The sequence below is a fragment of the Lepidothrix coronata genome, unplaced genomic scaffold, assembly GCF_001604755.1.
Source record: "Lepidothrix coronata isolate B3197 unplaced genomic scaffold, Lepidothrix_coronata-1.0 Scaffold79, whole genome shotgun sequence".
NCBI classification, from domain to species: Eukaryota; Metazoa; Chordata; class Aves; order Passeriformes; family Pipridae; genus Lepidothrix; species Lepidothrix coronata.
This window is the reverse complement of record NW_016690259.1, coordinates 1,047,325-1,069,887: the sequence shown is the minus strand read 5'-3', so window position 1 is coordinate 1,069,887 and position 22,563 is coordinate 1,047,325. Positions and strand designations below refer to the sequence as shown.

The following is a 22,563-nucleotide window of genomic DNA, read 5'->3' as shown; positions in this document are numbered from 1 at the left end:
GGGCAGGGAAATGTGTCACCGCCGTGCCCGGGCAGCGACACCCCCGCCCCGCACGGCCCCGGGAGCGCTGCTGCGTCCAAACCGGGTTTATTTAAATTACAAGCTCCAAGCAGCAGCAGAAAAAAAAAAAAAAAAAAAAAAAAAAAAAAAAAAAAAAAAAAAAAAAAAAAAGGAAAAAAAAAAAGGGAAAAGAGAAAAAAGGAAAAAGAGGAAAAAGAAAAAAAAGGCAATAAAAACAGGCAATTACTTGCTCTACATGTAAGTTATCTCTTGCTGTGGTAAACGCCAAAATACAGCAGTCTATGTGTTGGTTTTTTTTTTCCTTTTTTTAAGGTGAAAATAAAAATACTGTGTCTTAAAAGATACATTGAGAATACCCATGGCACAGCCTTGTTTGAAAAACATTCACCAAACAAATCAGGACCAACTAACTTCAACACACTGGTTGCTGCTCGCTCTGATTGCTGCCATACTTGATTTGAAGCTCTACGGGCTTACTCTAAAAATATGTTAATCTGCAAACATTTACAGAAGGCAGCAATTCCCCGGTGGCAATACAAAAAGTTTAAATTGTTTAAACAAATATATGCACATAAATTGCAAATAATAAAACTTTTCAATTCCAGAAAAGTAAAAAAATCCAATCACCACCAAAAAAACCCACAAAAGCCAACCAACAAAAAAATAAACCCTAACAATAAAAAAACAACCACAACAACACAAAAATCTAAATGACCACATACCCTGGTTTTGGTTTAGGCCTTAATCTTACAAAAAACAAAAACAAAATCAAAACAAATCCCCCAAACAACAACAAAACCCAAACAAAAAACTAAACAAAAACCCCCACCCCAAACCAACCACACAAAAACACAAATAAAAGGAAATTTAACTTGCCCTACAACATAAAATGCAATGTATGTACGATCCTTTCTGCCTAACTGCCATTTGTAAACAAGCCTTAAAAAAAACTACTGTAAAGCTTTAATTGCATTGTACGAACACAAATTTTACTTTCTTGCAAAATGTGCTCATGTAAATAATGATCACTTGGATTCTGGAGTTGTTCAATGTGAGTCGAAAACCTTCTTGTCATGGAAAATATGCGGCTGATATTTAGGAAGGTTTTCCTGTAATTAACTCCCCCTTGAGGATTTTCAGTTAGCAGCAGTAAAATTACCATCAGTGTACTAACACACACCACATGCACTCTTACTCACTGCCCTACCAGCACTCTTAAAGATCAAAAAAAGTAAAACAGAACAAAACCACCTCAGGATGAAGTCCAAGATAATAAATTCTTTTCTTTTCCTTTTTTTGGGGGTCCTTTTTCTTTTAATGAAGGCAAACTATACTTGTTGTTTCAAAAACCCCATCTGCACTGTACAGACCTGCCATTTTTTGCTTCCTCTACTAGAGTCTGTTATACTGAAGATGCTATTTCAAACTGGCCCTCTACCTAGTCTCATTTAAGATTGAATTCAGAGCCAAAATCAAAGCTTAATGCTTTCATACTTAGCACAACTTGTCCATAATGCTACTATGTCCTTCAGTCTTTAAGAAAAAATAAAATCAGTACAGCAACTTTCAAACCAAAGATGACTGGATAACAGAAGTACACACCTCTTACCTCGTCCTTTTCACCTACTCAGATTTTGTTTCTTTCCCCAATTAATGATATTATACTGATTCAAAAACATACATCTTATGTAACTGCCTTTTTAAAAAGAGATTTTAGAGCACAAATTCTTTTAGTCCGCTTTTGTAAGTTTTTGTCATCTCTTTGCACACGATGTTAGCTACCCACATTTCCTGACGTGCACGAAACGTGTGTACACACAGGCACAGGAAGATGTAGGGCCTGTCCACCCGCCTGCAGACTAGCTACTGGAAGGCAATGAGACATCACACTCTGAACCAGAATCTGCTTTTTCTGTACTGACTTGAATAAAGCACTACATCTGCAACCAACACACACAGGCTCACGTGAGTATCTGTACAGAACACAATACATTCCACATGGATTCACCTATTCTTCTGTAGATAAATGCACTTACGCAGGTAGGCCACAGTCCAGTTCTCTCCATGTATTTACTGATCAGAGACACATATGATAAAGCATTACATCATGTGACATACTCAGTTCCCACACATACACATAGGGATATTACACTGGATTTCATATTTCAGGTCCCAAACCCTGCTCTGCCTTTTCCAACCCAAATCACTCTCTGCCAGGCCTGCCTATTGTTGGGGTGACTGGAGCTTCTGGCTCCAGCCCTGCAGATCTAAGCACACACTTGCACACACCTTTTCAGGATCAAGACCTCAAGGCTTGGCCGGTGTATCACACTGACCATAACAGCCTGCTGGCAGAGTATTAATCTAGCACAGCAAATTCATTATTGTAATTCATTAGTGTAATTCCATGCAATCCTTCCCAAACCTCTCTGTAAGACTCAGCTTCTTCAAGCAGCGTTTTGCAAACAGATCTCGGCATCTGCAGTGGGTTGTATTTATTCCAGTTAAATCTCTGGAACATTTGGGCGTAAAAATAACAGTTTGGCTTACGCTGCTGACCAAGCTTAAGACGTTGCTAGAATGACACATTATTTTGAATTGTCTGCCTACAGCTTAACCTTACATGCAAACTACAGTTTTTAAAAGCCATTTGAGAAATAAAGTATCCAAAAGCATGATACAGAAGTTACTGCATTTTTTTAAAGACTGGTAAATATACTAGGAAAAGCAATTCAAGGAAAAGGTACATTAAAAACCCCCTACTATATATATTTTTTTTAACAAAGGGCTCCCTCTAGTCTTCCCATTTATTTAAAAAGATAACAATGGAAAAACCAACCACTTTCACACCAGATTTCTAAAACATTATTTTTAAGACTTCTTTTTCATCCCTTGAGTTGAGGCACATAAAACTAACCAGTCGACTGCAATACTTGAGGTGACCAGCTGCCAGTCCTTTGCAGCCACAAAGCCCTGAACTCCACCTATTGCCTTGATGGAAATGCTACAGGCTGTCAGACTGTTTTAATCCCCCTCTCCTCAAATTTTTAACAAATGTCAATTAAAAAACACAATAAATCACTTGTTCAAAAATCTCGATAAGGTATTTTCTAGCAGCTAAAGATTCTCTCATAAAGTCTTGCATTTGGGGGTCAATTTAAAAATACCAACGGGTTTAAAGTACTCATTTTTTTCACATCTATATAAGTATTTTGGTTCCATTTCTAAACAGTAGGTGAAAGGGAGAATAGAAAAGAGTTAACTCTTTCCATCCCAAACTTTCTACCGAACCACCTTCACCTACCTCTCTTTCCTCTCCTCTCAATACACTATTAGACTGACTTTTACAAATAGCCAGTTCGGAAGGATCTTTTTTTTTTTTTTTCCCCTCCTTTGAAAAATTACCTAAAGCCTTTTTTTCCCAAGCAAGTTAATGTGAACTTGGGAATGGCAATTAAATTGTCAGAATTAAAAAATTTGTTTTTAACTAGAAGGTAGCCAGAAGTATAGTCATGGGGCTGGTATTGATTGTCTGAACAGAGAACATTAGTCTTCAGGTATTTATTCTGCCACCTCTGCACCAGAGGTTCTCCTTCAAATCAAATCAATCCCTGGAAAAGATTGGTTCTTGCTACTAAGACACATAACTAGGCTGCAACAGAGCTGATTGTTGTTGTTCTCCTCAGGTTTTACTGAACAATATTTACCGGGCTTCTGATTGTTTCTGAATAATTTTCACAGTCGCAAATTGGGATGACTCCTACACTGTGAGCTCTCTGGGGTGGAGAATACATCTGGCTGTATTTGAAAAATACCAAGCAGTTGATAATGTTTACTTTCTAATGAAAACTGTGCTAAAATCCATGTTTTCAAGTATGGTCACTGCAATAGCACTTTTCCAATATTTATGCATTATTTTCCCATCTCCCTTCTGGTAAAATCCCTTAAGTATAATTTTAGGTTTTGGTCTGTTATGTTTTGAGAAAACCTCAAATAGGCAGTAGGGAACCTTTTACACATTATCTAAAAATGCTTTTGCTTCAGAGACATGTAAAATTAATTGAAATGGGATAATTAATGATAAATTATTGATATGAAATCATAACATACTGGAGAAAATATTCTGCAAATCCTAGGGATATCTACATCATGAAAGCAGGGCCCAAAAGTCTGATTGCAGAAGATCTGAAAATAATCAGATTTTCTGACATGAAACTGGTTAATATTAAAAGTTTATAAATACTGTTTGGATAGAAATAGACCAAGTGACCACTCCAGTCGACCTTTCTGACAACTATACCTTCTGAGACCCAGCTCCCCCCTCCATGCCAAAACAAAAACACCACACCAAAAAAAACAAATCCAAAATGAAACATTAAAAACCCCAACTACCTATGCATTCCTACACATTTTCTGTAGTTTCCAGTTGAACTTGAGCTTGTGCTTTGGTCATCTATTTTACACCTTGCCAGTGGAAGGACTTGGAACAAGACAGTTGCATTTATACACACACCCAGGCAGATAGCAATTATCTATATTTTCAGAAGTCACATTAAATAATACTTAAGGTAAACTAGAATATTCACTGGATAGATGAAGAAACAGAATGACAACAGATAACAAATGCAGTATGCATTTAAATTCTGAATAAAGGAAACTAAATATAATAGAAGACTGCTAAGGATGTCAAAATCTGAACAGAAAGGCAGACAGAAAACGATTAGCTCTATTTAAATTACCAGGGTTAGCTACCAGCAGTGCCTAAGAAATAGGGCTACTTTTATTCAGTCTTTCTTTGTATTGACAAAAATTGTAGTCCTGTCAATTATACACTGAGTATGAGCCATAACCCTTGAAATATAGCATGGATTAGTGAAAATATCACAGTAGTATGAAATAAAAAAAAATTGCATCATCGTGTGTTTACTTATGGAAGAATTAGTTATGCAAATATAAATATTTTTCAGTAAAAGTAAAGATACTTTTAAAATTTTGATAAACAGTTTAAAGACCAAATATGAAAATATAAGTAGAATACATAAAACTGCAACAAGATCTATTGACTTTAAAGGATCCACAATATTAAAGGGGGGGCAGTTGTTGTTTGTCCATGGAGTATTAAACAGAAAAAAATCGAGTGCCCTTAAAGTCCATGGCGTAGAAACAACACCCACTATTAAGAACAACACGCCCCAAAGGAAAAAATCGGTTAATTAATTCTACATCTTGTTCCTCTTTCTATAGTCAAAGATGTAGGGCTCTACAAACATTGTTTTCAGATCACTTTATTGACTATTCTCTGTACGGTCATTTATTTTAGAGGACTGATGTCACATTTGGCATTATATCAGCTGACATATTGTAGACATTTTCTTCCAGAAATGGCTCTTTAAGGCTGAGTGCAAGAGGTTAAGATGCCTGACAGAAACTAACTTTACAACAGTGATGTTCTTCTATATTCACACAACAGTCTTTATAATTTTAAATTAGCATAAAGTTTATGCCTCCACATATAATTTGCGTGTGTATGTATGCAGTAATTCGCAAACTAAAAAAGAAAAAAAAACCAACTAAATTTAAATTATTCTGTTCCATGACATATATCTTCAAGGTGAAGGGTAATCAGCTTTAAATATAAGCAAATTATTTTTAAATACAAGAAAGATTTTTCCATCTTATTAATGTATTCATTAGACTGCAAAGTCATAAAATTCTATACTAAAACTCAAAGTTCATTAGCTTTGGGTGTGTTTTTGTTTGATTGTTTATATCTTTATTTACTATAAAATTCTCAAACTGAGAGTATTTACAAAACTCAGTTTTGTAAACTCATTCCCTTCTAGAACAGACATAGCAGACGTAACTGAGATCCCTGATCAGAAGATGGGAAAAAAACTTGTAAAAAAACCCCCCATCTCCTGTTTTAAATCACTAAGTAGAAATCATCATTACCGTTTTGCTTCTTGAGCAGTAACTCTACATCTCAGCATTTGCTACTATTTATTCCATACCAAATTCTTGCAGAAAAACTAGAGGGCTTACACATAATCAAATATCTGTGCAGTTTTAACTTCTAATATACCTGTAATGATAGGCAGATAAGAGCTAAGGCTCACTGAAATAATTGCTGTGGATTTCTGAACAGGAAAGACCTTCTTCTGAAGTTACTAAAGCATAAGCAGGTAATTTACAAGGAAGTGTGTCCACGGATTAATGGCAAAATTGCATCCACTTTTCTTCTGCTTAGCAAAAACTGTATTTGCAAACATGGCATGCAAAGCACGCACAAGGTGCCAGCCCTGCTAAGACGTAAGGAGGGGGCTTAGCAAACACCAGCGCTGCTTATATGAAGTAACGGTCAGTTTATCCCCGTATCGAACACGAAATGCAATGACAGGAGCCTTGGATTTGGGACCGTTTTCCAGCATTCTCACGGGAGGGAAGGTCTAGTCTTTGCCACCACGCACTGTAACCTGCCGCTGGTGGCAAGAGGCAGATTTTACACTGACCATGTTCTCCGGCTGCTCTGAGTGTCGCTTCAGGATGTGTCGATCCGAGGGGGTTACGCACAAATCGTCGCCGGCGCCGCAAGTCATCTTCCCAGTAGTCAAGGCGCCAGAACTCACGAGGACGACTACAATGAAACAGAGGAGCCACATATGTTAGCAATTATCAAACAGCATGGTAGCGCTGAATTTCTGCATAAAGCTCTCCTTGTTTGCGCTGCTTTCGCCTTTTTTTTTTTTTAACCTCCCCCCTTTCTGCAATCTTTTACTTAGGTATGTCCTTGAAAATAACAATATCACCTTCCAGTCTAAGGAACTCCTTTCCCTTTTTTCTTGGAAGGTGAAATGAGCACTAAATACATCATTTTGAAATGAATTGCTGACAGTGTGATCAGTTTCCCCACACTCTAGTGGCATGTGCTCCGATTTCAGCCTCATTTCAGCCTCAGCAGGGCACCTTTCTCAGTGACTGCATTTATAAACCAGAATAGGGAAAAGGCTATTATAAATATGGTATAGCATTACCTATATTAATCAAAGTCTGTCCCCCTTCATTTTTCTTCCTAATTTGTGCCTTTTTGCACAAGGTCAGTAAATCATGCCATGAATTCTTGGTCCAGAAAGTGTTAACTTTAATGAATACCTCAGTTACATGGTTATGTATGTGATAATAAAATATTACTCTGTTTAGATGTGCAGGAATTTAATTAAAATAATCTCTTAAAATATTCATTACATTTAGCCCCTGAGGCTTAGAACAACACGAGAAAATGCATTTCTTTTCCATTTACTGTTTTTAAATAAACCATTCCAGGAGAGTGAAACAGCAATCTATTTTCAAGCAAATCAGATTGCATTTCTGGTTTATGTAGTTGTGTTTTTACATTTAATTAAAAACTACATGTTATGATGTGTAATAATTGCTACATAGAAGGCATACTTTTAAAAAATTACATCTAGAAAAGGTTATATCAAATTCATTATTTTCTATTGTACGTTCCAAATATACGTAGATCTTTTTAATATGGTCATATACAAGTGCCAGTTACTATCTTGTTAGATGATCATGAATGAATGCCACTGTGAAACAGTATTTTAGCCCAGAGAATGCATAAAAAATGCCAATTCCAGGTATAGCAAATAAAGAAACAGAAAATGCCTGAGGCACAGAAAGCCATGATATCCTGAAAACGCGTACGCCCAAATTAAATAACACTGATTTTGTTTGTTTACATAGCTAGTATTAAAACAACAGATGAAAATGCATATAAATTCCATTTCTGATCCAGGAGCTAACAGAAGGTATACCTGCCAACACTGACAAGTGAATAGCCACAACTAATTTACAGATCACAATGTTAAAAAATACTTGGTATCTACATTCCTAGCTTTGAGGTTTAAAATGAGTTTTATTTAAGGTAAATCAAGGTTTCAAATGTAGTAACAAAGCCAAAATGATTTGTATAATCCTACTCTCAAACATAATTCGTAGACATTAAAAATTCCAACCGAAAAAAAATTTTATAAAAATGGAGACTGTCTTTGCATTCTTCATTAAAATTCTGTGGCTTTTTTTAACACCAAAGAAAAATCAGTGCTAGTCTTCATCTTTCTGATTTCTTAATTCCAGAAAAATACTGAAGTATTGGAATCAAATTCCCCAGTATCATATTTTCACACTTAGTCTGTATTACAGTCGTGCTGAAATTGGAATGCTCTAGTTGTAAAACCCAATGATTTTGGAATAATTAACCAAAGAAAAATTATAAAACGCAAGAAGCTACGGGTTTATTCAAAGGTCGATTAATAACTTAAAATTCTCCATCAGTGTTTATAGAAAAAAGGCAGAACACAGCTGGCTACGTGCATGCCTTTGATAGTCGTAGAGCACGGATAGGCACTTCATCATTCTGCCTTCCTACATTTATCTGTTAAAATTATTATCAAATATCAGCCAGGATGCAGTCGTGAATCACAGACTGCTCCTCGTCTTCAGGGGACCGATACAATGAGGGTCTATTCATCAGCGTGGCAATCGGCACGAGTAATTAGTTCCCTAGACTGAGATCCCCTACAAAGCTTATTTCAGTCGGCACCGCAAACATATGACAATGAAAAGCTAATGGAAGCCTCTAAAATTTGTTAACCTCTTCTGCCATCAATCCTTCTGGTATTCTGTGCCGCAGTATTATGCAAAGATGGTAAATTATTAATTTGTCATTCATCTATCTTTCCACAGTTTTGATAGAATTAAGTGATGCCATTCTTCTGGATAACAATTGCAATTATAGCACATCACAAAACTATGCAAAAAATTATTAGGACAGTAGGTAACAGTGATGAGGCATGAAGTATTATCCTGAAACATAATACATCTTTAGTCCCTTACTTTTATTTTTAGTTCAGCACAGGAAATTTGCATAGGGTTCTATCTCCTTCACTGGTGCACTGATTATTATAAACAAATACATATCAGCTATTAGACTGTGTATTTGAGTATTTGTAACTACTGGCAACCACTGCATTATAAGACTAAAAAAAAGTTATCTACCCTCTACACATAGAAAAACATGCAACAAAAGCCTGCAAAGCCAAAAACAAACACCAATGTTGACTAATTCTTATAAGTGAGCCATTTTTGAGAGCAACTACTGGGAGAAATGCATATTAGAACCAATTTAAGCCAGTGTATTATACAGCTACTCCAGAACACTACCTTACTGGTAAGATCAATTAACCACTGCAGTCCCATCCCCAAAAGGCAGTATTGTACCACACAGACGTTATACCTCTGCAGCTAGGGGGAGACAGACAGAAATATTGCTCTGATTTGGGCAGAACTGACTGCTGACAGACTGAAGGATTATGAAGCAGAGGATCAAGGAAGCAGATTTTGGAAACAGTACAGCAGCATGGGCTACAGGGGATATATGACAGCAGAAGTTCCCAGCCCTGTAATAAAGGCTGCCATATGGACTAAAGGTGCTATATGGACTGGATCGATGAACATAAGTACTCAATTAGTCTAAGTGCAAGAGCAAAGTTTCTCAGGGGATTACGGATTTATGAATTATAAATCATATGATTTGCATGGATTTGGCGGGGCCCCTATAACGTGATGCACAGTAATTAGTGGTTCCTTAGTAACAATATTGACTGAATAGAAAAAAAGCTTTTATATTAAATGTTTTGTTCAAATAGCACAACTATTATATTGCTTTATTTTTCAAACAGTTTCCCAAACTACCAGGCTATGTACTCAGAATTGAGATAAAACTTTCCTCTCAGTTCCATGCAACTAACTTAACTGCTAAAATTGTACAGAGATGAGATTAAATATAGAATGTTTCCTGTGTCCTCAGGACTTTGTGTCTTGAAAAAAAAGTCACTTCACTTTGGCCAATGGGAAAAAGCATGAATGCTTACTTATCTTCACTCCAGGAACAAGAAACCAATTCTCCTACCAGTTTCAAAGATTTAAGACAATTGGAGACAAAACATATCAACTGCTGTATTACTTTTATTATGGTGTTAGAGCAAAGGAATTTTAGGCATGGGAATTACCTACTGGTCCTCATACACTGTAGATTTAAATTGAATCTAAGCAGTTACAGAGAAGGACAATAGGATCATGCAAATGCTGTAGAATCACTTCTTGTAATGTGTTATCTATTGTGTTTTTCAAGATACTCTGCTACCCCTAAGACACCAGAAAAGAAACAGTCAAGTAAATTAGCGTGGTTTGTAAAGGCGCTGTGTGAGGTGGGGAAGAGGAAAGAAAATGTAAACCTACAAAAGCAATAGTTGGAGAGGTTCTAGTTCTGTACAGGCTACCAGTTAGCTGAGAACAGATTTTAGCACACCACAGAAGCCCCCATTCAAATCTTTAGATTAGTAGCAAATAAACGAATACAGCACAGAAAAGAGAAACAAAGAAACTGAAAGTAAGGCAAAACAGTACAGTGTTACAGAAATCATCTGCAGAGACAGAGGATGACTGGAGCTCTAAAAAAAAAAAAAAAATCTATCTAGAAGGCTATCTAGTCTCAAGGGCAAGAAAAAACACTTCCACGAAAGGCAATTGCAACAAACTTAAAAGCAGATAAACCTATGCGAAGATACCAAGATAAATTTTCAGATTACATACTCCTCCTTGGAACTCTGACTGTAGAGTTAAGCAGGTGAGTCCATCTCTGAACCTAATCAATCCTTGGTCTCTCCACTAAGACCATCAGCAAGGCAATCAATCCCTGATGACAATTTCTAAGGTGTAACTGTTCAAACACAGGCTAAATTAACGTCATAGCCAAAAACAGAGCGGCAACACCACTTATTCATCAATAACAACAGGAAAGGTTTGAAAGGAAACAAGAAAGACGGCGGCTCTGTGGTTTCTCTATCACCAACTGCATGACTACTACAACTTCTAATTAAAGTTTGTTATGCACTTCAGTCGCAATAGCTCATCAAATGCAGAATATCAGGTGTTCCTTCTAAATTACACATAAGAGCAATCATAGAATGCAAATAGCAATGCACAATTTTAAAGAAAATATATGTCAGATTATTTTAATGCTGTTCAGGAACATTTCTTGGTCTACATCTAGATAACTTTTGCTTCCATGTAAAATGCTCCAAGAACTCAATCCAGATATCTCCTGTGGGGATACACAAACATTTTTTCTCGGGAAAAAAAAAAGCAAAAAAAAAGGAAAAAGCAAAAAAAAAGAAACAGCAATAAGCATTTCAGATTTGAATCAAAGAATCATAGAATGGTTTGAATTGGAAGGGACCTTATTAGAAATCATACAGTTCTAACCTCCCTGCTGTGGGCCAGGACACCTCCCAATAGACCACATTGCTCAAAGCCCTGTCCAAACTGGCCAGGAAGGCTTCCTGGGATGAGGCATCCACAACTTCTCTGGGCAACTTGTGCCAGAGTCTCACCAACCTCACAGGAAAGAATTTTCTTCTTAGTATCTAATCTAAACCTGCTCTCTGTCAGTTTGGAGCCATTTCCCCTTGTCCTATCACTACATGCCCTTGTAGAAAGTTCATTTCCAGCTCTGTCATAGCCCCTTTAGGTACTGGAAGGCTGCTAGAAGGTCTCCTAGTAGCCTTCTCTTCTCCAGGCTGAACAGTCCAAACTCTCTCACAGCCTTTGCTCATAGGAGAGGTGTTCCAGCCTTCTCATCATCTTGGTTGCCTCCTCTGGACTCGCTCCAAACAGGTCAATGCCCTTCTTGTGCTGGGGACCTGAGAGCTGGGTGCAGCACTGCAGGTGGGGTCTCGCCAGAGTGGAGCAGAGAGGTCTGCTGGCCACTCTGCTTTTGATTCAGTCCAAGATACAACTGACTTTCTGGGCTGCAGGTGCACATTGCTGGTCATGTCCAGCCTCTCACTCACCAGCCCCTCCAAGTCCTTCTCGGCAGGGCTGCTCTCAATCCACTCATCCCTCAGCATTGATTTGATTGCCAATTCAAAGACAGAAGTGCTGAAGTTCCAAAAAGTACTGCAGAAATTTTGGTGAAGTGCCTCCAGCAGACTGCAGGGCATCATGTTAAGTAAGAGGCTGCTTTATCTTGTAAATTGAAATCCACTGCATTTTCATACAGCTGGATGTCCAGAATATTAACTAAAATCTCTCATATTTTGCATGTCAGTAAAATGCAAGGTATGTTCCACTAACTGACTCAATAAAATGCAATTGCAGAAAGCAAGTAAAACATTTTCTGAAACCCTTCAATATTCCTGTAATGAGCTTTCACAAACTTTGATCTAAAAAACCAAGTTACACTAGAGCACACGATTAGCATACTACTATGTTTGCAAACATTAATCTAAAAAATGTTTTATGCACATCTAGATGTATTATCAATTTGGAACATGATCAAAAATATATAACATACTTTGGAAAATAAAACATTGACCTTAATGATGGTAAAGCAAACACTGAAGATGTAACTTAAAAAGCAAGTTCTCAGCAGCACTACCAAGTTCAGCATTTCCTACAGAGATACCATGCACAAGTGTTTTCCATGTGGTAAATCTAAATTAGAGTACCAGTGCAGTAGGGAAAAAGAGTTTTTCAGTAAATAAGGTTCCTGATCTGATTCCCACTTTACCTGTATTACCAAAGCACACAGGAAAAGGTTTGATTAGTATCAAGTCAAAGTTGCAGCTAAAACATTACTTGGCCAGACACACACCAATGTGTGTATTTCACAGCACTTCACTCATAATGTACCTACTTCAGAACATTAAAGATTAATTAACTCCTGATAAGTGCATTGAGATCTTTGGAAACACTACCTACATTACCTATACTTTTCTTCAATGGCAAAACCAGTCACAGTTCTCTCTCCCTCACTCAGTTGCCTTCACATAAGCATTTGTGCAGCCACACTAAACTGAATGACAGTAACTATCTGGGATTGTAAGAGTTCATTGATTTTATTCGGTTTTATATCAGTAATCTGTTTACTCTGCAGCCTAACCAGCAACTGTGTAACTAAAAATATGGGAAAAAAAATGTACAGGTGTGAGAAAGAAAGGAAGGGATGAGGAAGAATGTATTTGATATCAAAAAAGACATATCATGTAATCGTACTCTAATATTAGCAGTCTCTGCCTTCTAATGTTATCTTCGTTTTCCTCACACATAAACATTCATATCCCATAGTTTCAGGATACACACTTCCACAAATGGAAATAACTGAGTATCCTTAAGAGAAAAACATCATGCACAGGCAGGTTCTTAATCTCTGCCACAGTCATTGCTGTAGTAACAGGAACTGGTCATAATAAAGGCCCAAGGCCACTGAGTACAACTCCCTTGGCATAATATCAATTATGCAGAATGCTAATAATGTAATGCATTAAATCAGAATAGCCTATTTACTTCTTCTTACCCTTTTCCAAGAAAACATTTAGCTTTGTCTACACAGGTGTGTGTGGAGGGGGGGTTTCTTGTATTTGCAGGGGAGTAGTGCCATTCTTCTTTACATCTTTCAGAAGAAATAGATGTAAAAAGCAAGCTATGAACTTCTGGCAAAACGTCTGCATGGACTTAGCACAGAACCCTGAGGAACTCTGCACAGCAGGTAGGGGGCCTTTGTACAATTTAAACCTAAGGTGCTTCCAGTGTAGAGGAAAAGATGCAAACGTCAGTAAGGGAAGTGTGTCTTCAGAGACGTTTCATGCTATTTCCCCTTATAAACAAGACAGTACAAACAGCTCAGATCTGTAATTCCTAGATTTGAATTTTAAAAACTCGTAGAAATGCTGTTTGTATGCTTTTATACAGGAAATACTTACTTACTTTGTCTCAACCACCTATTTATTAGGCAACGCAATTCCCTGCCCAGGCCTCCAGATCTCCGTGTTTTCATGGAATCATACCAGAAATCTATTCCCACCTAACTAGCATGCAAACAAAACTAGAGAAACAATGCCAATTTCAGGTATCACAGAGACTTTTTTCTGCACTGACAAGCTTTGAATTCCTCATTTAAAAAGCAATCCAGAAAAAATGTTGACTATAAATGTTTCAGTCTCCCTCTCTGCATTATAAAGCACCATGTCAGGGAAAAGACAAGCCCACCTTTAAGGTGTTGCTGTCCTAGATAATGGTGTTATTAACCTCCAGTTTAAAAACAGTTCTGTTTATGTATGCTCTTCTTTGATCTTTATTAACCCCTTGCTGGCTAACCCCAGCTTTTTGGAGGAAGCATTCTTTGAAGTGCTGGCATTCCAGGGCACACTGATACTTCAAAGAGGGCTCACTTAAGTACATGGTACAGTACTAATCATGTATTCTGCAACTATTATCTTATCTTAGACTGATCTTATTTTGATCAGTCTAAAATAAAACTGCACTTTCAAAGATGTCACCTTAAAACACAGTTCAATTTGTGTTGCATTTCTGTCAAGAATAATTATAAATTAATTGAAATGAAAACTACTCCACTTTTCTACCAGAAGTTAACATGAAAACTTTCTTCTGGCTTTCAGCAAAAATTAGTTCAGACATGATTCAGACATGGAAGAATGAATGTATAGCAAATTTGCAGCTGGATGCTTTGGCTTAGTTGCTCATAAATCTTCACAGATCTCACACATCCTACACCTGATTACAGTCAACAACATTTGTTTTTCAAAGTAACTATAGTTCACAGAGACCCATAAACCGCTATTCATATTGAAAATAACAATAACTACCATAATATACAAAAAATAGGTATACACTGCATCTCACTAGAGGGTTTTTTTGCTGTTTGTCTGATAATGAGGAAATTTAGTCAGCAGTACTTGGTCATCCCTTCCTTGCCAAAATGAACAATGGAATATAAGAATAAAGGTTCAAGGATATACCATGATGAAGGAGCCAGCTCAATCTCTATCTACTTAGCCATTCCTGCTGGTTCTGGTGCTTTTACCTGAAGCACATGCATAGGAAGTATCTATGCATTTTCTCACTAATTACGGCATCAGCAGATTTTCTGTGAGGCATAATGTGCATTGAAATATTATGACTCAAAGTAATTCTTTCAGTAGCTTGAAATTTGAGATCATAATCTTTCAGCATTTGTGGATATATGGATCAACTTTTGAGCAAAACAAGATAATCTGCTCAGTTCTGTTATTTTGTTTGTACATTGTTCTGACCCCAGAAGTATTAAACACAGGAATTACAGCAAAGCTTTACCCCAAAAAAATCTTGGAGTTGACCTGGCCCAAACACTTCAGCTTCACTACCATCTTCTTTAGAAGAAACAGGATGGAATCACATTCCCATATATCTACACTTTAAAAGCTGTGCCTAACCTGTATCCTTTTTTTTATAGCTCTCTTAACAGCTGGATACTTTTCTTGCTTCCATAAAAATGTAATAGTGCATCCCTCTGATTGAACAAATACTTTTCTGCTCTATGTTCTTCTACAGGAAGTTAATTTTTTTTCTCTTTTGTTTATATATTTTCAGAGTCCTCTGCCAGAAAGATCTAAAGTAATTGGGGGGGGGGGTGTTTGTTGGATTTTTTTTGGAGTTTCTGTTTTGTTTTTCATTTGATTTAAGTTAAAATCACTATCTACTAACTAAATCAACTCAGCAATTCAACAACCACCGTAGAGAGGAGGTTTTTTTAACACAGAATAATAAAGAGAAGGTCGACCTCTCTGAGGTCTCTAAATGCCTACATATCAAAAATACATATATATATTTTATCTTTTTATTGTGGACAGAATTTGAGTGCATCTGGGGAGATAAGCAAACTCCCCCTTCAACCTCTTGCTTAATCACAAATCAATTTGAACATACTTGTCCCTCTGCTTTAAATTATGTTAGGTGGAACAGGCAACTCTCTCAGGTCCTCTGCATGTTTGGCCTCTGTTAAACAGCACCTTGGAAAAGGTATTATCAATTCAGTTTGTAAGTTAGGATATTAAAGCCTTAAAGACACGCAACTTGAACATTACCTGCATTTCTCCTACTCTCTGATAACTAAAATCAAAGCTTACCAAAAAAAAAAATCCCAACGAAATTCTAAAAAAATCAAGTATGATTTGATGTGAAGACTAACACTTCTGTCCAAGATTTAATTCGATTTAAAATCTGAGGAAGGCAAAATGTGGGAAATGACTTCATTGTGTGATGATTGCAGAAACACATGTAAGAAAGAGTTCAAATAACTGCAAACATTGTACCACGCTCTGAGACAGGAAACAATAAGCACAAGGCAGCAAGACCACTAAGAAGCACATGGAACAAGACTCCTAAGTGTTACCATACTAGCACAGAATACTCAGGAAACAACAACAGGACTCAAATACTTTTAAAAGGGTTTAACTTAACAAATATATTTCACCCTGCAAACTGTCTCTAAAAATAAAAAACACAGCACTGAATTATGATGAAGCACCCTCTCCCGGACCACAAAGAGAATATTGTATTTACTGAAGGTTTAAATAAAGGAAAAAGTAGCCTGGAAACACACCTTCTCTTCCACTATATGTGATCATCAAACCAGGAGATAAAAGGCTGGCAGTTAATAGGCACTGCAGAGGAAGGCAAGTTCAAAACTGTCACCTGACAGAGTCTGCACGTGAAGATGCTGCCTGTGAATTGGCCTTGGCAAGGTGGTAACCATCAGCTCACACCAAGTCCTTTACAGGACATGTAAAGAATACTGCTGCCCAGTCTGCAAGAACTCTATGTAGAACAGCACCAACACTATACACAGAGGATGGAGAAGCAGCAGAAGGTACAGATGTTAAGGTCTAGACAGGTAGGAAAAACATCTCCAGAGTGGGGAGCTGGAGAGAGTAAGAGAGAGAGAGTAAGTTAGAGAGTAAGTTAAAAAAAGTCAGTCTCCATTTGGAAAGGTGAAAGCGCGTATTTGGGGCTCCTGTCAAGAGGTAGGGAGACACCTCATAATTGGTTTTTTCTGAGCACAACCATCACTGTCCTCCTGTATTTGGATAAATATGGTACTATTTTATGCCTGATTACTCAGTGCTAATTTGAGCTCACCTAAATATCTGCAGCTTTAATTACACCTCCAATCAAAACCAGCTTAAGCTACTGAACTGCCTCTTGAGATCCACTGAAGTCCCATGGGTCATAAAGGTTCTGAAGATAGTTACCAGCCCCCTCTGAAAAGAGGCTACATTAATAAAAGAGAAGTGCAGAAGCCGTCCTTATTAATGTTACAAAAGTTACCAAAGGACTACTTGCAGTAAAGCCTGAGCAGTTGTTAAGAGTGCTAAACCACCCAAGGTTCTTTTAATATAGTAATTCAAGGGCTTAGTCCAGGATAAAAGAGTGCACATTGACACATCAGAAGCCATTGAGAAGATGTAAACCTCTTTTCTATAGCTACTTTAAGAGAGAAATCTAGCAACAGTGAACTTGGTAATGAACACTTGGACTGAGCAATACAAGAGACATGGTAATATTCTCTCTTCCACATAGCCTTGCTTTATGCTCAAGACTAAGAGTGTTAGCATTTAAATCCAACATTACAGAACAGCACTGATAACAAAGACTCTAAAATGAAAGCTTAAGAAGCAACAAACCAGGAAATGTTTCCCAGTTCATTTCAGTGATTTAAACATGACACCCACAACTTCTTTCCCCTCTGTGTCAGCATCCATAGAGACACATGTTTAAAAGACAAAGTTTCTCCTTCAGGGGAGCTATTAACTCTCTTGACAAGGTTTCCAACTTCTCCCTCTTTATCTAGCTTTTCCTTTACTTGTTTTTAATTCACCAAAAAACCCCCAAAACCTCCCAAAAACGAAACCCAACAAAACCAGACAACTACACCATCAAAAACAGTAGGAAAGCCAACAAACCTCTTTAGCCTTTTTCCTGACATCGAAACAACTTTCTCAATATTAAGCAGTGCTTCTCAACACAGCAATCCCACCAAGGAGGGGAACAAACTGGACACAACACTGTCATTCATAACAGGAAATAATAACCCCTATGCAGCAAAGAATCCCTGTCTCACAGCCATTCAGCACCACTAAGAAACACCCCCATCAGAGAGGAGAACTGAGGGCTCTGGAGTAAGTCGTACTGGACTGCAAACAAACTGCATCACTCCAGTGGTGCCACCAACCTCTCAAGGTTGTCCTCCTGCAGAGGGGGCACATGAATGCACCCACCGGACAGAAAGAACTTTTCCTCACTAAAAGTCTAACCTGAAATTCTGCATCCCAAAATGTCAGTGGTGGCTTAAGGAAGAGTAAGATCAATCCGACCATGTACAACTTCTCCCCTAACACTGTGCCAGTTTCCAACTATTTTCAGCTCAGGGGATTTCCTGAGTCTAATGTGGTTTGTCTATTTATACTCCTTCTTCCTCCTAATGTATTTCTCTCTTCTAAGTACTCATCCACAGAGGAGAAACAGACTTCAAACAAACCCAAGTATCAGTGGCCTCAACCCCCACACTGGGAAGAATTACTGCAGTGAAAAACAGAAAGCTGGAACTGTGGACATTTCTGGGAATTTCTGTTCTAATGTCTCACTTCAGCAACAAGGTGAAGAGCTCTCAGTGGCACAGGCAAACCCCAGTTTCTGGACTACAGATTCCATCTGTGTGTTTATAAATCAAGTATCTGTACAGTATGTGATACTGCTGATATTCACAAAATACTATAGATGGGACACTAAAGAGGAAAATCCTCCTAAACTCCTAAAAAAACTATAAACTGTGTATTTAAAATCTGTGATACAAACCTGAGAACAGAACAGTTCTCTGTAACAACTGTACAATTCTCCACATTTTTTGCTGGACATGTTAATTCTTGTTTTATGTAAATTCTTCAGAGAAGATTATTTAGGACCACACCACTGTTAAATTATTGTGCACATACTTATAAGCATAATTTAAGTACACTGCATCATAATGCACATTTTCTTCCTTGAACATAATCTCCCTCCTGCATATATAAACTGTATCTGTAATTATCTGTAGTCACACCTTTCTCCATTATTCAGCCTTAGAAATAATCATGTATTACCACTGCTAAAGTAAGCTAACTTCTTTCTTTAGTAGCCTATGATGAAAAAATGAAAGAACTCAAACATTTTGATACAGTATATAATACAATTTCTCCAAGAAACCTTGTTTACAAAGTTTGTTAAATCCATCACAGAAAACACTCTTAAAGAGAAATCACGATAAAAGAACTGAAAAGCATGGGTTTTGTGCAATTAGTTTCTCTGCTGACAGAACAGTCAATTCAGACTGACACTCAAAATTGAAAAAAGACTGTTTCATTTCATCATGAAAATTGAATGTTTTCACTTCCCTTGTCAAAATAAAAAGCCCATATATTTTGTAAGAGATTTCAAGGATAAGATAAAATGAGAAGTTCTCCATTGCTGTAAAAACACTAATGTTTTCAGAAGAGAAACCATGCTTTCTCATTTCAGGAGGAAGATGAATGCAGTTAGTAATGAAATGAACAGAGCCCTAGAAAGAATAAAAATCATTAATTTACATGCAAACCAGTTTGGGGTTTTTTTTAAGTGATTCATGAATATTAATTTGAAGTGTTTCAAGTACTGAATATATACTCAGCTACTTGTACTACATTTTTCAACTAAAAATTAAAAATAGAGCAATGAAAACAATGGCAAAAGGACTCACATAAAACCTGATCTTTTGCTAAAACTTCTCAAGGTCACAGGATTCATTTTCAGTATCATGCACCATTAAAATTTACTTTGTTGTACCAGTCACTAAGAGGGATAGAGAATATGGTTTTCACAAAAGGGACGGCTTTCATCTAGACTTTCACCCTCTTTATAGGGAATAACTTTGCTAAACTTTGGAAATGAAATACATGTGTGAAGCTATACAGGCAAGCAGCAAATCACAGCAATAGCTACAGATTACTTACCAAACCATATGATAGAAGGAACCAATCTTTGATACTAATCGCTGCAAGATGGCATTTTCCCCAAAAATTTCCCATGAGGGAAGGGGACAGTGAGAGGAGCACAGACAGACTGACAGTCATCACAGAGATTACAGCACACTACAGGATTTGGAGGAGAAATGAATGCATTAACAAATGGAGCTGATTCTTTGGCTGAATTTATTCTGTGACATGGATTCAATGGCTTTTGAATGTTTCATAGAGAAATAGGTTTACAGGTAATTCTACTTGCCCAAAAGTCTTCTAGCATATAATTCTTATTTCTGTTTATTATATTTTAATAATTTGTATAATTTTAATATTTTTCTCTGAAAGGTTTTCTCTCTCTTTAAAAAACTTTCTCTGAAATGGCCACTCCAGAAAGACTGAAAGACTGAGAGTCATTGGTACAAAGAAAGTTCTAGCTGCCTTTCACCAGTGCCCTCTACATCCACAACAACATAAGCAGCACAAAGAAGGAAATCATTTCATCCAGATACAGAAGAGACAAAAGAGCCTACAAGGTAACAAAGAAAGCATCTTGATGTGGAAGCCACGGAAGATAAAAATGTGAGAGGGGAAGGATTACATGTACATGATCTGCTGGAGATCAAGCAGAGTAAACAGGACAGAGTTGGGAATCGGGTGGAGAAGAGGTAGAGAAGGGGGGCCATAAAGCCAGGTCTGGCTAAACAAAAACCTGGGAAAAGTAATGGAAATCTGATAAAGAATTAATGAGGACAGAAAATGCAGGCAGGCAAGAGCAAAAAGAAAGCTGAGGGGAGAATATTTCTTCTATAATATCTTTATTAGGACAATATAGGTGATCCTGATTCTATTGCTCCCTGAATATGAGACCTCATAATTTTAATACTGTCCTACACTATTACTCTGGTGCTCATTTGTTATTTTTCAGAAGAGAGGAAGTGAAATACTGTCTGTATGTGTATATTGAACACTTCCAAAATTTGCCTGTCATGAAGTAATCTTGCAGGTGCTCCTTAAAATGGCGAAGATCTCAATCATACAAGTTATGTCTCACCCACCCTACCATTAAACAAAAATTAAATACAGCATCACCAACTCAGCTAAAATCACATCTTAGCATCTTCAGCAGCAGTAGCAAAGGTTTCATGAAGGTTAACAAATGAGTTAATACAAAATGCATCAACTTTTTAATGATGTCACTAAAAGGTTCTTCAAGCAAGAACAGGTAACACAGTTTATGTTGCCCTTTAATGTTTGAATCAGTAGCCTGCTGCCATAATCTGACACATACTGCAGTAAGGCAAAGGTAGAAAGTGTTTTTAGGAACACAATGAAGAAACAGTGAAAAAAAACCAAACCAACCAAACAAAAAATCCTTTAAAATGACTTATAACCACAAAGCACATTAGCACAGGTACTGGATAGAACTGTAAGTCCTGGTTCACAGTTTTGATATAGCCTTTCCTTCAGCTGTCCTTAAAATGACAATCTCTCACATATTTATTTTTAAGGGTGCATCAAGGACTAGTAAACATCAAAGTTGAATGCTACAGTTTTCTTATCCTTTAAAAGTTCAGGAACAAAAAATATTTGCCTTCTTAGGGTAGAGAGGGTACTCATGGAGGCTATTTGCTGTGTTCATAATTTAAAAAATATTGTTTCAGTAATCAAACTTTAACACTGCTATTTAGAACCAAAGACCATAACAGACATATAACAAAATCCACAGATACTAACAGCATGATAAATCCAGTGATTAACTCTTTGGGATTTTGGTGTTTTGGTTTTGTGTTTGGTTTTATACATATATATATATATATATATAAATTATATATTCCTTTATTTAAAAAGAAAAAGTATTCTTGTAATGCAAGTATTACTGTATTGTGAAACAGCATTTCCCTCTCCTTTAAGACAATGTAACCCACAAACATATGCTTTGTGTTTCTAAGCATCGTTAATAAGGAAGTTGCCTTAAAGCCCATTCAAGTAACGGGTCAGTATTCCTAGATCTGACATACAAAAGGACTTCTAAAACCAAGCTTGTCAATTTTTTTTGTTTATTTTATATCTATTTTTTGCTCTTGTTCACCCTCCTTTGAAGTTAGTCTTCAAAGCTTCAATATCAATTGGAATGCAGCATTAAGGATTTTACGACACTGTGCTACTTAAACTTTTATTGTTTTGTTGTGAAATCATAATCAGAAGGATTAAGCTCTTGTATATGGCTTTTTCTTTCCTTTTTTTTTTGTAATTTACTTTTTTTTTTTAATTTTTAATTCCAACATGCCATAAATCTGTAGCATGCCCCTTTCAGTCTTCCAGCATAGACAAAATAATGCAGTTTACACTTATACATGCTCAAGGAAAAAAATTAACATTCTTTATCATTTTCTAGCAGAGACAGTTAATACTCTCAGGCTACATTAATAGAATCTTTCTGCCATTGTAGAAAGTTTGATAGCACTCTTATTTCAATGTCTGAATTTTTCTCCTTTTTTTGACAAAGACAAATGATTGCCATCAATCAAGATCCAATCGGGTATACACAGAGTCAAGCAAATGCATCACTCTTTACTGGTTTTCCTGCTATTTGTGCAGGCTTTGCTCCATA

The 22,563-nt window shown here is 36.9% G+C and overlaps 1 protein-coding gene across 3 annotated transcripts in view; it reads right to left on the bottom strand.

Moving 5' to 3' along the window:
* Positions 1 to 22,563, bottom strand: part of LRBA (LPS responsive beige-like anchor protein) — a 410,805-nt gene that overhangs the window by 191,822 nt on the left and 196,420 nt on the right. For all 3 annotated transcript variants that reach the window (XM_017820154.1, XM_017820156.1, XM_017820155.1), the window contains exon 37: positions 6,531 to 6,655. In XM_017820154.1, the coding sequence (XP_017675643.1) occupies positions 6,531 to 6,655 (125 nt within the window). The remainder of the gene's footprint in view (positions 1 to 6,530; positions 6,656 to 22,563) is intronic.